We start from the raw sequence: 13,077 nt of genomic DNA on the forward strand, positions 1-13,077 counted from the left end.
CGCAGAGCTGGTATATCTGACAGCGTTGACGGTTCAAAGTCCTTCACGACTGTCTAGAATGAGGAAATCAGACAGCAGCACGGAATTTCGTTGGTGTCTATTTATCAATTAATTTATACTACAGACCTTAGTACCACTCAAAAGTTGAACTAGCAGTTTACTATTTGTGTAATGTTTTGCATTAGCTTGAGTGGGGTGGGGGGGGATCACTTGATCTTTTTCAATTTCTGATTTCTTAGTTTTATTAAAATGTTATAATAAAGTGCTTGAAGTTATGGATAAATTGCTTGTAGCTTACTGCTGTCAGTGGTTACATCCAATGGCTAAGTGTAGTTGTCTGGCATGTTACAGTAGGGTTGCCGTGGAAACCTTTTAATTTATACCATTTTATTTTCCATAACATGACGCAAATACCAATAATGAAGTCCACTTTGTTTTCTCGAACTGGACCACTTAAAGGCATTTAATTGACATCTATTTGTCTGTCTGGTCTGTGAATTAACGTCAAAGTTTAAGCCATGAGCAAAAAAAAATGAACTGTATTGGCAAAGTAGCCCCCTTTACCAAATTAAACGCATTGATAAAAATGAGACATTTTTCACGCACTCCTCTCTCTTCCACAGTCTCTGCTTTTCACTTTCATTCTAGTGTCGTTTCGATATCTGCTGTGTAGATTTTTTACCCTTCTGTGACCTCTTCTTGGGGTTTTCACAGCTCTGCTGTGCTCATTCGCACCTTGTTATCAGCTCGCCAGACTCCTATGCACGCTGTTCTCTACCTGTTCTAGCGCAGCTCTGCTTTTGACATGTGGAACATCTTTAACACAGAGATTATAGTTTGCTTTCAGTGTAGGTCAGCAGCAGGCACGATGAGTGTTGCTTACTCAGCAGTAAAATAGTTGGTTAGTTGATTGGATTTCTATAGAATACAAGCCTCCCACCATCAACTCATGGGATGACTCCAGCCAATAATTTCCTGCATACATATGTAGCATATAGTCTCTAGTTTTGCATTCTTCTGTGCAAAACATACATATGTAAACAGGACCCTGATTTACAATCAGTGTTCCAGCTGCTCCTTTCCTATTCAGTTAGTTCCGTACATATTGGCAGAATTTTCTGTCGATTAAGGCTATAAAATGATAATTCTGTATGTTCTGTAGAACCTCCAAGGGTCCTGTTGGTGTCTGCAAAATCGCCAAACCTGCACAGACCCTCACCATGTGTCACTGTAGTACATTGTATATTATAGGCTGTCATTGCATCTAGAGTGACTTTCCTGATTTACTACGAGATGACTGGTTGCACCTGAGCTGATAACATAAAGATGAGACTAGTTCACAGTACAACCTGCAGAACCACAGGCCTTACTTACATTCCTGACAGTAAGCAGCATGATCCGCCTCATTTCTCCTTCTCATTCTTCTGTTGATTTCTTTGCTGCTGAACCAAAAAAGGCTGTTCTGTATGGTAACAGTCTTGGGGAAACCTTAAAGTCCTGTCCTTGGCCAGAACATTAGCGAAGGTGTGGGACAGAGACCTGGGAAATGACACATCTTTCTGCTTGATTTCAGCAGAAAACATCAAAGAAGCAAATATACAAAAGGTCACAGTGAAAGCAGAACCAATGGAAGTAGACACCCCCGAGGACCTTCCCTCCTCTGCTCACATGCTCGGCTTCAGCACTTTACCAAGGCAGGAAAAAAATGAGCCGCTACCAAACTTACCTGAAGCCTTGGGATACCACCAGAAACCACTCTTCAGCCAGGATATATCTGTCAAGATGGCGTCCGAGCTCCTCTTCCAGTTGTCAGGTACGAGATTACTTGATTACGAGAAAGAAACCTGATAACTTTACTGGGAATCCTGGTATGCATCCAGTTTGACTGCCGTTAAAACTTCTTAGGTGGCTACAAGGGCTCATACACACCGTTAGATAGGGCCAGTTTGCTTCTTGAATTGAGGTTGTAGTGACTGTACTTCCATCTTTTTTGTACCGTAATTTATTTTTAAAACTTTATTTGGAAACCTATCTAGGGAGGCTGTCAAATGAAAGGCTTATATGAAAAAAGAAACAAGGACCAGGGGTCACAAATGGAGTTTAGACAAAGGGGCATTCAGAACAGAAAATAGGAAGCACTTTTTTACACAAAGAATTGAGGGTCTGGAATCAACTCCCCAGTAATGTTGTTGAAGCTGACACCCTGGGATCCTTCAAGAAGCTGCTTGATGAGATTTTGGGATCAATAAGCTACTAACAACCAAACGAGCAAGATGGGCTGAATGGCCTCCTCTCGTTTGTAAACTTTCTTATGTTCTTATATTTCATTCAGTTTAATAAGTATTTTAGTCAACATTTAGCTATCAGTTTTATTTAGAGTGGATGCATTTTATTGTGTGTGTTTGCTAGTTTTCAGTATGTGCAATAGCCTTGGTGGATGCAAAAACTCTCAGCTCTTTGCCTATTGATGGTCAGGAAATGCTGTTATCTGTGAATTTTAGAAGCAAGTCTGGCTCTAGTTTGTCTATGTGGGTCTCTAAAGACGAGTTAATAAGTATTGTTGACCCAGTCTGTCACTTACACTGAACTCAAGAGAAAACCATTGACTGTAGATACTAATTCTGTATAAATAATCTTTTATTAAAAGGAAAGCAACACAGGCATGTTTTGCTGATAATAATTAACCCTCTGCTTTTTTAAATATGGTATATGCCACAGGTTTGCATATTATTTATTATAGAATGGATACAATTTCTGTAAAGTAAAACTTTGTAACCTGGATATGAGTTTGAACCAAAAGAAGAAAATTGTGGAATTTTAAAGATAAATAAGAAAACTTCACGTAGACAAATAGTAAGAGAGCTGTTATATATTGATGTAAAAAAAATAAAAATAAAAAAACAGTTTTAGGATATTGGCTCTTTTTTTTTCTTTTTTTTTTTACAAATAAAGTTAAAAAACACGCTTTTAGGCAGACAGGCTTCCCTCCAGAAATATTGAACTATTATTATTAATTATTTATCATTATGTTTAAATGTATTGAAATATCAATTTCAAATGAAAAGGTCTGTTTATTCATTTATTATTATTTACTCTGCTGAAATATGACGTAAAATAAATGTTTAATTGTAACTTCAATACACTTACAGATTTAATAGGAATATTCAAACCATTCAAAATGTCTGTTATAAATGGATATTGAAAGGTACTTAACTTGCAGGAATGTTTGTAATTTTTTCTGTGTTTAGTAATAAAGCTTTTCTTTTTCTTTAAGAAAAAGTGAGCAAAGCTCACAACCACAAAGCTAACAGTATCCTGAACAGTATGAACAGGTAAGCCACAAGAGGGAGCCCATTGATTCTGCACGAAAAGTTTTCAAGGCGTAAAACAGTCAAGGTTTATAATCTCATCTGTATTGAGCAAATACTGAGGCTACAGTCTTCTAGGCTGTTTGCAAGTACTTAGAGTTAAAAACCTGGAAGCTACTGTAGGGCTAGGTTTGACAACAACTGATTTGCTTGGGGATTAGAAAACAGTGCTCCCCCTTTATAACGCCGTATTCGGGAGCCATAGTTAAGAGACTGCTATTTGTGTTCAGCCTTATAATGAGATTACTAGTGTTAGTGTAATGGCTTTATGGGGCAAATGTGAGCCACGACCGTACAGCCTTATAACCTGCTCCGCAGAATAAAAGGACGCCTTATAAGGAGAGAGAGAGAAAGAGAGAGATTATTTTGCAGGAGTATTAAGTGAGGTGTGTCGTTTAGTTTCACGAGGATGCAATAGACCTCGGAACATCAATTAGTGCCAATACCACCGGCAGCCATAATCTAGAAATACAACCTTTAAATATCCTTTGCATCTGGAGTAATCGAGACTGAATATTCCTGAGTTTCACTCTTGTATTCCACATGTTTTAATAGAAAGTGTTGTAAATAATTCAAATACTTTCAAGTTACTCTTGAAAAATAACACCAGTGTAAATTATTTTAGGGACTCAATTAATCTTCTGTCTCTTTTTAACATTTTTTTTTTTTATCAGCCCTTACCCTGAAAACATCTTCAGACAATCACCCTTTAACTCCAGCTCCAAGGACCTGTTACCCAGCGAATCAGGCTCCTCTGGGAGGGCATCACTCCAAGGTATAAAATCACTGGCTACAACCTCTCTCAAAAAGAGAGCGTTACACGTCCCCACGTGTCTCTACAGCTATTTAAATAACGTACCTGTAATTTTTCTTTTCGTTGTTAACATCCTGACAACTTTTTACAGTTTTCTAAATGTAAAGTCTGCTGAGTGTAGTCGGATTTCAGGTCAGAGGTGTGTCCTCTGTCTGATCCCTACTGGGAGGAGTCGTTTCCCTACCCGTATTAATGAACAGATATGCCCCAATGAAGCTGGGGGAGTGACGAGAGTGTGCATTCAACTGAGAGGCTGCTGTAATTAGAAAAAAATGACAGGCTGTGAGCCTGAAGTGATTGGACGTGGAGATCTGAAGCATGGAGTGAGACCGATGGTGGCGAGAGAGTAGACAACAAGACAGGGAGAATATATAATGCAAATACAGTTTGTTTTTACTTGTAATATGTTGGATTGTCATGGTGACATTTTATTTTTTATTTTATTTTATTATAACTCTAAGATGTATTTTATTGTAGTTTTTAATATTATACAATATTCTTTCTCAAGACACTTTTTTTACGTATGTAGCAATCATTTCATTTTACCCAAAGCCAACCTGAAGAAGATCTGCTTTTGTATGTTTTAAAATTTAAATAAATAAATAAAAATAGAGTGGTCAACACGAACTGCATTTGTATTATATATTGTCCCTGACTTGTTAGATGCTATATACTCTCTCGCCTTCCTCTCCCTCCATGCTTCGTGCGCCCAGTCACTGCAGCCTCACAGCCAGTAAGTTTGTTCCAATCACAGCAGTCTCTGTTGAAACCACACACTCGTGTAGCAAAGTGACGCCTCCGGATAGTGATCAGAGAGAGGTCACACTTCTGATCTCAGGCCCGACCGCACTAAGCAGACATCTTGAAAATACCTTTGAGTTACATTTATAATTGTAAAAAGTTGTTGGGATGTTGACAACGAAAAGAAAAATGACAGGTACGTTATTTAACCTGGTAGCAGACACCTCATTAACACATTGCAAATGGTTGACACATTCCAAAAGGATTCCTAACGGTGGTACAGTAAAAAAAAAAAAAAAAAAAGCACTGGAATACTCTCAATTATCAATAACTAATGGCAGTCATTTCTTAGTTCTTAGTTCTAGGCAAGAGTTAATGAAACCACACTTCACATCTCTGATTAGTAACTGCTGATACAAAAGGGTAATTTTCTCATCCTGGTATCCCAAGTTTACGTAAAAAAACGATTACATGGTGTCACAACCCCTGCTGACCCTTGCCCAGATACTTTAGGCTGTGCTGCTTTGTAAATATGAATAAAGCAAGTCTAATTCAACAGGCTGGGTGCTTTAGTGGATATTAATGTAAAAGTGTTGCTGAAAGACAACCCTCGCACTCCTATTACACCTTGCCCTTCTCCATGGAATACATTTGCTATGAAGTATAGACTTCATAACAAAAGCTGTCAGCGCCTCACTCTCGCCTTTGTTCTCTCTATGTTTATCTTCAGGAGTCCAGGTATTTGCTTTATGCTGTTGTATGAAACACTGGTGTCTGCACTGCCTTCAGTTGTAACCATAATAGCAAATTCTGTTTTTTCCCCCACTTTCTATCAAAGTATTAATAATTAAACATGGCATTTGAACATAAATATAGTGTTGATAGTTAATATTACCACAATCCTTTATTTTTATTAAAGCCAATAGTTTTTTTTTTGTTTTGTTTTGTTTTGTTTTTTTAATAAGACTCTTGTTGCTGTAATAGTAAGTAGAGCACCTGAAGACACTTCAAATCTGTCATAATGTTTATATACATCACTTGGCTGGCACAAAAATAAGCAGGAAAACCTAAGGATTATATTACAACAGTTCAGAAAACAAAATGTCCACCACAGTTGTGAGGATCATATTTACAGTCTTCCACTGTCACTGTAGTTCAGTGTACAAGTGAAGGTGTTTTGAAAAAAGCTGTTTGTCTTATTGCTGGCATTACAAAACAATAAAAATTATTAAACATTTTAGTCCAGCAATGTCATGTAATCCTATCTACAGTACTCCACAATTAAGTTTAGTGTTTTACTGGCATTATAATAATAACCAGGATAAAAGACAGACTCGTTGTTCACTGCTGTGTATTACCTGGTTGTAATTTAAATAGAGCCCCTTTGAATGTCAATGTATAATTAATCCTCTCAGTTGTTTCATGGTTAATTCTGCCTTGTTATTTGCAAGATTTAACAAGAAGTGTGTCTCCAGATAGAATGTCTTTATGAAACAGACAGTGTGTAGTGTAGTGACTACCTCCTTTACACAGTAAACCGATACATTTCCTTTAAGGAATGTATAGCCAGAAAAATAGTTTTAATCTTGTTTCTTCACCTTCCGTTAATATAATTTAATAAAGAAATGGTCATCGTTTAATATTGCTAATTATAACTTAAAGGCAGGTAGCATGGAAAGAAATAAACAAAACGATAATTAAACAAGCAATTAATTTGACTTACTTTGAGAAAGCCCCACCTTGAGCACAGTGCAGTACCTAGGTCTTAGTTTTTCAGCATAGAAGAATGCAGTGCTTTGCCATTGTTGACGTCTTATTTGCTTACTTGTTCTCTTATTTGCTTACGACTGCATACCTGCCAACTTTTGAAAATACAAAAACTGGGGGGGGGGGGATTTGTGATATCCATAGATGCAGAATCGCCAGACGCCTGCCTCGCCCACCCAGTACCAGTAGATTCACTGGTGTCCGAGCGATTTCTGCACGAATGTGACGTGCATTTTTACAAAGGGAAATCGGGGAATCAGCTGCAAGACAGACACAAATATAATTGTTAATGCTTTACAAGAATTCTCTAAAATTACAGGTTTACCTCGAGAGGTTGGAGTCTCGATTGAGGTTGATATTTATGATAATAACTAACGAAAGTTAGGAAACTGAGTGCGAAGGTTTTTGCCAGTTACTGCAAAAAATGAGCACATTTTAGCCTTAATGGGAACGCTACTAGGCAGTATGTCACTTTCTCCAAAAGCTTATGTGGATTGTGGGAAATCTTGTAGAGGCAGTCTTCTGTTAGAAGACTGGACTGTACTGCCAGACTAGGAACTTCTCAGCTCTGAATTTTAAATAGAGCCAAAGCACTGTACACTAGTCATTCTAAAGTGACATAAAAGGAAGCAGTTGGAGGATTTATTTATTTATTTATTTATTTATTTATCTAAGAATTAACATTTTTACAGGTCATATTGACCCACTGAAAAGAAGAACAATGGAAAGCTGTTCCAGATTGTAGCTCTTCATCTTCAGGTGTCATAACAGCACTGTGTCCTGTGGTGGGGTTTTGTGTTCCAGACTCTGAGAAACTGGGCCTGGAGTCAGGGAATGGAATACCCCAGTGGAAGATGAGCGAGCAGCTGTTCCCCTGCAGTATCTGTGGGAAGGTGTTCGGGAGACAGCAGACACTGTCTCGACACCTCTCCCTACATACTGGTAAGCGCGGCATTGAATAAATGCCATCTCAGGAGCTACCTCATCCAGGGCAGTTCACAGGGTTTGTCTTTGACTAAGTGGGGATAAGATAAGATTTGAAGGGTAGGTAGCTTTAAGTGTCATTCTATATTTATGTTTTCTTTTACCTCTGCCCTTTTTTTTATGTTTACAATCGTTCTGAGGTATTCTTAGTTCTGGTACTCCAACACTGAATTCAGTCCATTCCATTTTCTCTATCAGAATCCTCCAGGTATTATCCTGTATTGTCTGTTCAAGTTGCCTTACGACTCTTATTACCCACATCTTATTACCCACATATTAATGAGATGTGATTTCTATGGATTCATATTGTTCTCAGAAGGTACTGGCAACTTGGATTCTGCAAGCACGATTCAGAGAAAAATACAAAAATTCAGTATTGGAGATTATAAACGTGAATAAATAAAATTATACACGAAATAAATTACCCTTTTTAATATGAGCATTTATTTATTCTGCAACTATACTGTACAGCTACGGCAGTACAGTTTTCCATCACCCTACAATCTAATTTTGCTTCATAAAATCAAATTAAACCTGCTGAATACTGTTACGTTAACAAGTAAAAATACATACTGCTTTATAGTTTTCCATATATTTAACAAAAAACTGACAAAACTGGAAAAATGTGACAATCTAACATGAAAAAACATGATTTCTCAATTGGAAGTAGTCAAAAGGTGACAATTAGAAGTGGTAGCGAGTACATTTAAGCTGTAAGCATGATTTTTACATAGATTTTGTAACTTCAGAGCAAGCCATGGGGAAAAGTCTTACCTCCTTGGAAATGCGCTAAGCCATCATTGCACTTCATAAGGAAGGTTTTAGCAGTCATCATATAGCCATTAGAGGTTATGCCAGCGAAACCACAGTATCTCGGATCATTCAGAAATATATAAAGACTGGAAGCTGTAAGCCTGCCCGGTCTTGACGCCTAAAACTCAGCACTGCTTGCCAGATCGCCACCTGTGCCATTCAAGTTTGAGAGACAACCACCTCTCATTGCCACCAGTAGTGTCCAACCTACTGTGGCAATGGAAAGAAGTTGGAGTGTCTGCGCGCACCGTGAGAAGGCGTCTCTTAGAGAATGTTTTGGTGTCAGGGAAGTCTGCTAAGAAGCCCCTTCTGAGCAAACAAAACATCAGAGATCGTCTGCACTTGTCGCACGTACCGCTGGACCAAAGATGACTGGGCCAAAGTAATTTTCTCTGACGAGTTTCCCTTCAGCTGTTTTGGAAACCGAGGAGGATTAAGAGTTCAAAGTTGCAAAGGAGAAAGATACAAGCCCAAGTTTTTACCGTCCCAACAACGAAGCACCCAGAAACTGTCCGTATCTGTGAATGCTTTCCTGCCAAAAGCATAGGATCCCTACACGTGTTACCCACCGGGACAGCTGTAAACAAGGACAGGTTTGAAAGAATGATTTATAGCCCACCTGACCTAGACCAGCAATACTATGCAGTAGTAGAGCGCCAGTAGCAAAGCTTCAAGACCACATCCTCCCTACAGCTCAGAAAAATTTTCCCAACGGTGTTTTCTGCTTCCAAGATGACAGAGCCCCTTGCCATCGAGTCAAACCAGGGAAGAAATGGTTTGAAGACAACAGTATCACACCGCTTCAATTGTGACCTGGAAGTTCGCTGGATCGCAATCCTGTTGAGAATGTTTGGGGACTGATAAGACAGGTAAAGTCAACCAATGCAACCGAAACGAACTGGAATCAAGTGTAAAGGCTGCATGGAGAAATCTAAAGGATACTCAACCCTTCAGCGCCTCATTGAGTCCATGCCTGAGAGGATTAAGAAAGATATAAACTGTAAATATCAAGTACTACTGTTATAGCTGCCAGTAGACTTTTGTGATACTATTTTGTAGTTTCTTTGATTTTACATGATGTTAAATAAAAGATCTAAATTATATTCATATACATTTTCTTTTTAAAATGATGTCTCAATCCTAAAATTCTAGGGTGATGCAAAACTTTTGGCCAGAGCTGTATACTGCAAAATAGAAAACACAAACATTTCTGATATCTGAGCCAGCAGGGTTTGACTGCTAATTCTAATTCTAGAAGAGAGAAAGTACAAGTGTCACTTGTGCCCCTACGCTGCCAAGTGCCGTGCCAACCTCAACCAGCACCTGACGATCCACTCCGTGAAGCTGGTGAGCACTGACGCTGAGGAAATCGTGAGCGCAGTGACCACGGAGAGCAGCGACCGCAAGAACTACCCCTATTTTTACTGGTAATGCTGTCCCAGTAATAGGTCGGGGGTGATAGTATATATGTTTTATAGTATTAATGCATAATAATACAAATATAAAACAAATAAAAGTTACTATTATCCAGGGATGGAAATAAGACTCCTAATGCATAGCTTTCTCATCCATTCCAGATTCCTTACTATGAGCTTGATTAGCCACAGTGGATAGGTAACAAGCTCAGGTGTGGCTTATTAAACAAATAGTAAAACCAGCAATGGGTCAAACTGCTATACAATGGGAGTCTTATTTCCCCCTGCTTATCTCCCAGTTTTGACTGTGATGTCAAATACAAACCTGAGCCCCAATAAAAGCCAGTTTTTTCACTGTAGCCCCTTTACACCTGTGCATTGTACTGTCGTGGTAGTTGTTTCTTACCTAATATTTCTGTTGGTTTCAAATGAAAAGTGCATTACTTTTATTTATGTTTTGTTTTGTCTGCTGTGTCTTCTCTGCGCCCTGCAGCTGCCACGTGTGTGGGTTTGAGACCGAGCTGAATGCCCAGTTTGTCAGCCACATGTCCCTTCATGTTGATAAGGAGCAGTGGATGTTCTCAATATGCTGCGGCACTTGTGACTTCATCTGTAATGAAGAAGGGGAGATGAAGGTGCATGTAAATGCAGGTCATGAAGGTGTGTTGACTTGTTCTTTCATGTCTCCTTGTGCTGTTCTTTTGACTGCGGTTGTTTCATAGATGTATTTCTATTTTCTTGTTACTTTTTTCTCACCTTGTTGATGTCTCTTCAAACAGAAAATCTATTTAGTAGAAAAGTGTTCATTGTTTTGTATAGTGTATAGTATTTTGAAGGCATGTACACAAGGATTCAAATACCTGTAGGTGTTCTGCAGGTCTGCATGTGGTCTCAAGTAAAAACAAATGCTGCGTATAGATAATGAACACTATTGTGGACTATAAATGAGCAATGCTTATGGCACAATAAGAGAATCATGTTGTTTTCTTTCCAATTGCATTTGAATCTCAAATGCAACCCAAAGCAAGCAGGCCTGACGTCCCATTTTTTAAGACATTGGTGCACACAGCATGAATGCATTTTGCACATGGGACTGACGCAAGGTTTACAGAGCTGTACGTTAATGAGCGGAGTTGAAACTTAAAACTTAAATTAAACTACCATCAGAAAAAAAAATAAAGTTGTTTGTTTATTGTCATTAATATTAAACTTTACACCCAAAGTGCAGGTTATTGTGTACATGTAAGTACTGTAAGTGTAAGTACCTTTTGATGTCCTTGTAGTACAGTTATTCTAAAAATAACCAAAAGATCTCTGCCCTTTGAGAATGCTGTGCTAATATGTATTTAAAGCCTTGTTTATCACTGTTGAATAAACGAGGAACTTGGGGCCTGCATGGCTATTAAATAATTTTACACAAGGATAGACTGAAGATCTAATTTCCATGGGAGTCCTAGTGAATAAAATACTGGAAGTTGAAGTGCAACATCAAACCTAAGGGGGGCTTGATAAAGCCAGAGGTAGTTGTTTATTATTATTATTATTATTATTATTAATATTATTATTATTATTATCTATTAGTGATTTCTCTAATCTTGCTTCTAAATGGTGTTGGCAGCCACGACTTTGACCTCTGACCTAATGTGTCTACCATGTTTAGGTCAGGTGACTTTTTAAGTTTCTTTTGTATAGAGAGTACACTTGGAATTATTGTCTTCATGTTTGGTATACAGTATAGCTGTATACATCTGTTGCTCAGTAAAGACCCCTTCAATGCCAAATTGCTTTAACTTGAGATCATACTAATGGTACAGACCAGAGTCTTTGACATTGGTTATTTGTAGATGCTGCACAGTTGTATTCTGTGATACTCTCTTTCAGAGGGTTTCCTTGCAAGTATTATTCAATAACATTTACTTGCAGGTAGTGCCCAGTAGTAATGAACCTTTTCATTGGTTAATTGTTCTTAAGCTGTGGACATATCATTGAGGCAGATCATTTTCACATTTCCATTTGACTTCAAGTTTACAAACCATTCAATCGTTTACAAGGGTTAGCCCATGCGAGATAGGAAAATAGTGACAGGGACACATCTACCCTTTTCATTGGGACTATCTCTAGAGCAACATCTGTGATAAAACATGGTAACAGGGATGTTTAGGGGTTTACTTCACTGACACCTGACTGAAGGGTACATTTTGGGGAACACATCCAAAGTTGATTAGGCTGTGTTTGGTATTTTTTCTGCGATTCTAGTCCACATGCTATGAAAGTATACTTTTTGGTTGGGGGTTGGGTTGTGTTGGCAGTAAATTTGCCTTCTGGAGTCGTGAATTTAGGGCACAGTCTCAATTTGACAATTTCTGAATTCAGGTCACAACTCCAAAAGCCCTTTCAGTGAGACAAAGAGCCCTTCCTCCTCACTGTCAGCACTTAGCGATTCCTTCAATGGCTCAGAGAGCAGTGACATCGCCCACGGCAACGAGGAGCTCAAGAGCCTACTGGCCCCGCCCATGGAAACAGGCAGCCAATCAAGTTCCGGGAGCCACTCTGGATCAGGCACAGAGGAAAAGTCTGAAAAAGGTACCTTTAAAGTTTACAGAAGATATGAACATAGAGGAGTACTTTTCCTAAACGATGTTTATGATGTAGACAGTACTTTTGATATAATTTATTATTACAGCAATAAGAATACTTCATAGGGGGAAGGGCAATCGTAAAATAAAAATGTGAACTAAATTACTTATAATGGAAAAGGGTGCTAGAGGAAAGGAATGTGAAAACATCAGTTGCTCCTATAAACCCATTGCCTTCCAGGTTTCGAATGCGTCTTCTGTAACTTTGTCTGCAAGACGAAGATGATGTACGAGCGGCACTTGCAGATCCACCTGATCACGCGGATGTTCGAGTGCGACGTCTGCCACAAGTTCATGAAGACTCCAGAGCAGCTGCTGGAACACCAGAAATGCCATACCGTTCCGACTGGAGGGCTCAAGTAAGGAAAGCAAGTACAAGAGAGGTTCATTCTTGATTTGTCCCGTACTGTAGCTTCACTCGGCTTGGTTAGAAATGTAGTTTCATTACGGCAGCACATTGTGAGCCCTAGTAATCAGTCCATACATTCTTTAAACATATATGTAAACATAAATGTGTAGTCACTTAGCGGTCAAAGTTT

General features: G+C 38.7%; 1 protein-coding gene across 5 annotated transcripts in view; it reads left to right on the forward strand.

Moving 5' to 3' along the window:
• The window catches only part of LOC121296937 (zinc finger protein 827-like), a 44,758-nt gene that overhangs the window by 29,619 nt on the left and 2,062 nt on the right, over positions 1–13,077 (forward strand). For 2 of the 5 annotated variants that reach the window (XM_041222888.1, XM_041222906.1), the window contains exons 6-13: positions 1,574–1,813; positions 3,275–3,332; positions 4,043–4,143; positions 7,495–7,632; positions 9,743–9,914; positions 10,396–10,562; positions 12,276–12,485; positions 12,720–12,897. In XM_041222888.1, the coding sequence (XP_041078822.1) occupies positions 1,574–1,813; positions 3,275–3,332; positions 4,043–4,143; positions 7,495–7,632; positions 9,743–9,914; positions 10,396–10,562; positions 12,276–12,485; positions 12,720–12,897 (1,264 nt within the window). Of the gene's footprint in view, positions 1–1,573; positions 1,814–3,274; positions 3,333–4,042; positions 4,144–7,494; positions 7,633–9,742; positions 9,915–10,395; positions 10,563–12,275; positions 12,486–12,719; positions 12,902–13,077 lie in introns of those variants that run through there. The other 3 variants (XM_041222895.1, XM_041222915.1, XM_041222923.1) reach the window with 2 other exon arrangements.

This window comes from Polyodon spathula, chromosome 2 (assembly GCF_017654505.1).
Source record: "Polyodon spathula isolate WHYD16114869_AA chromosome 2, ASM1765450v1, whole genome shotgun sequence".
NCBI classification, from domain to species: Eukaryota; Metazoa; Chordata; class Actinopteri; order Acipenseriformes; family Polyodontidae; genus Polyodon; species Polyodon spathula.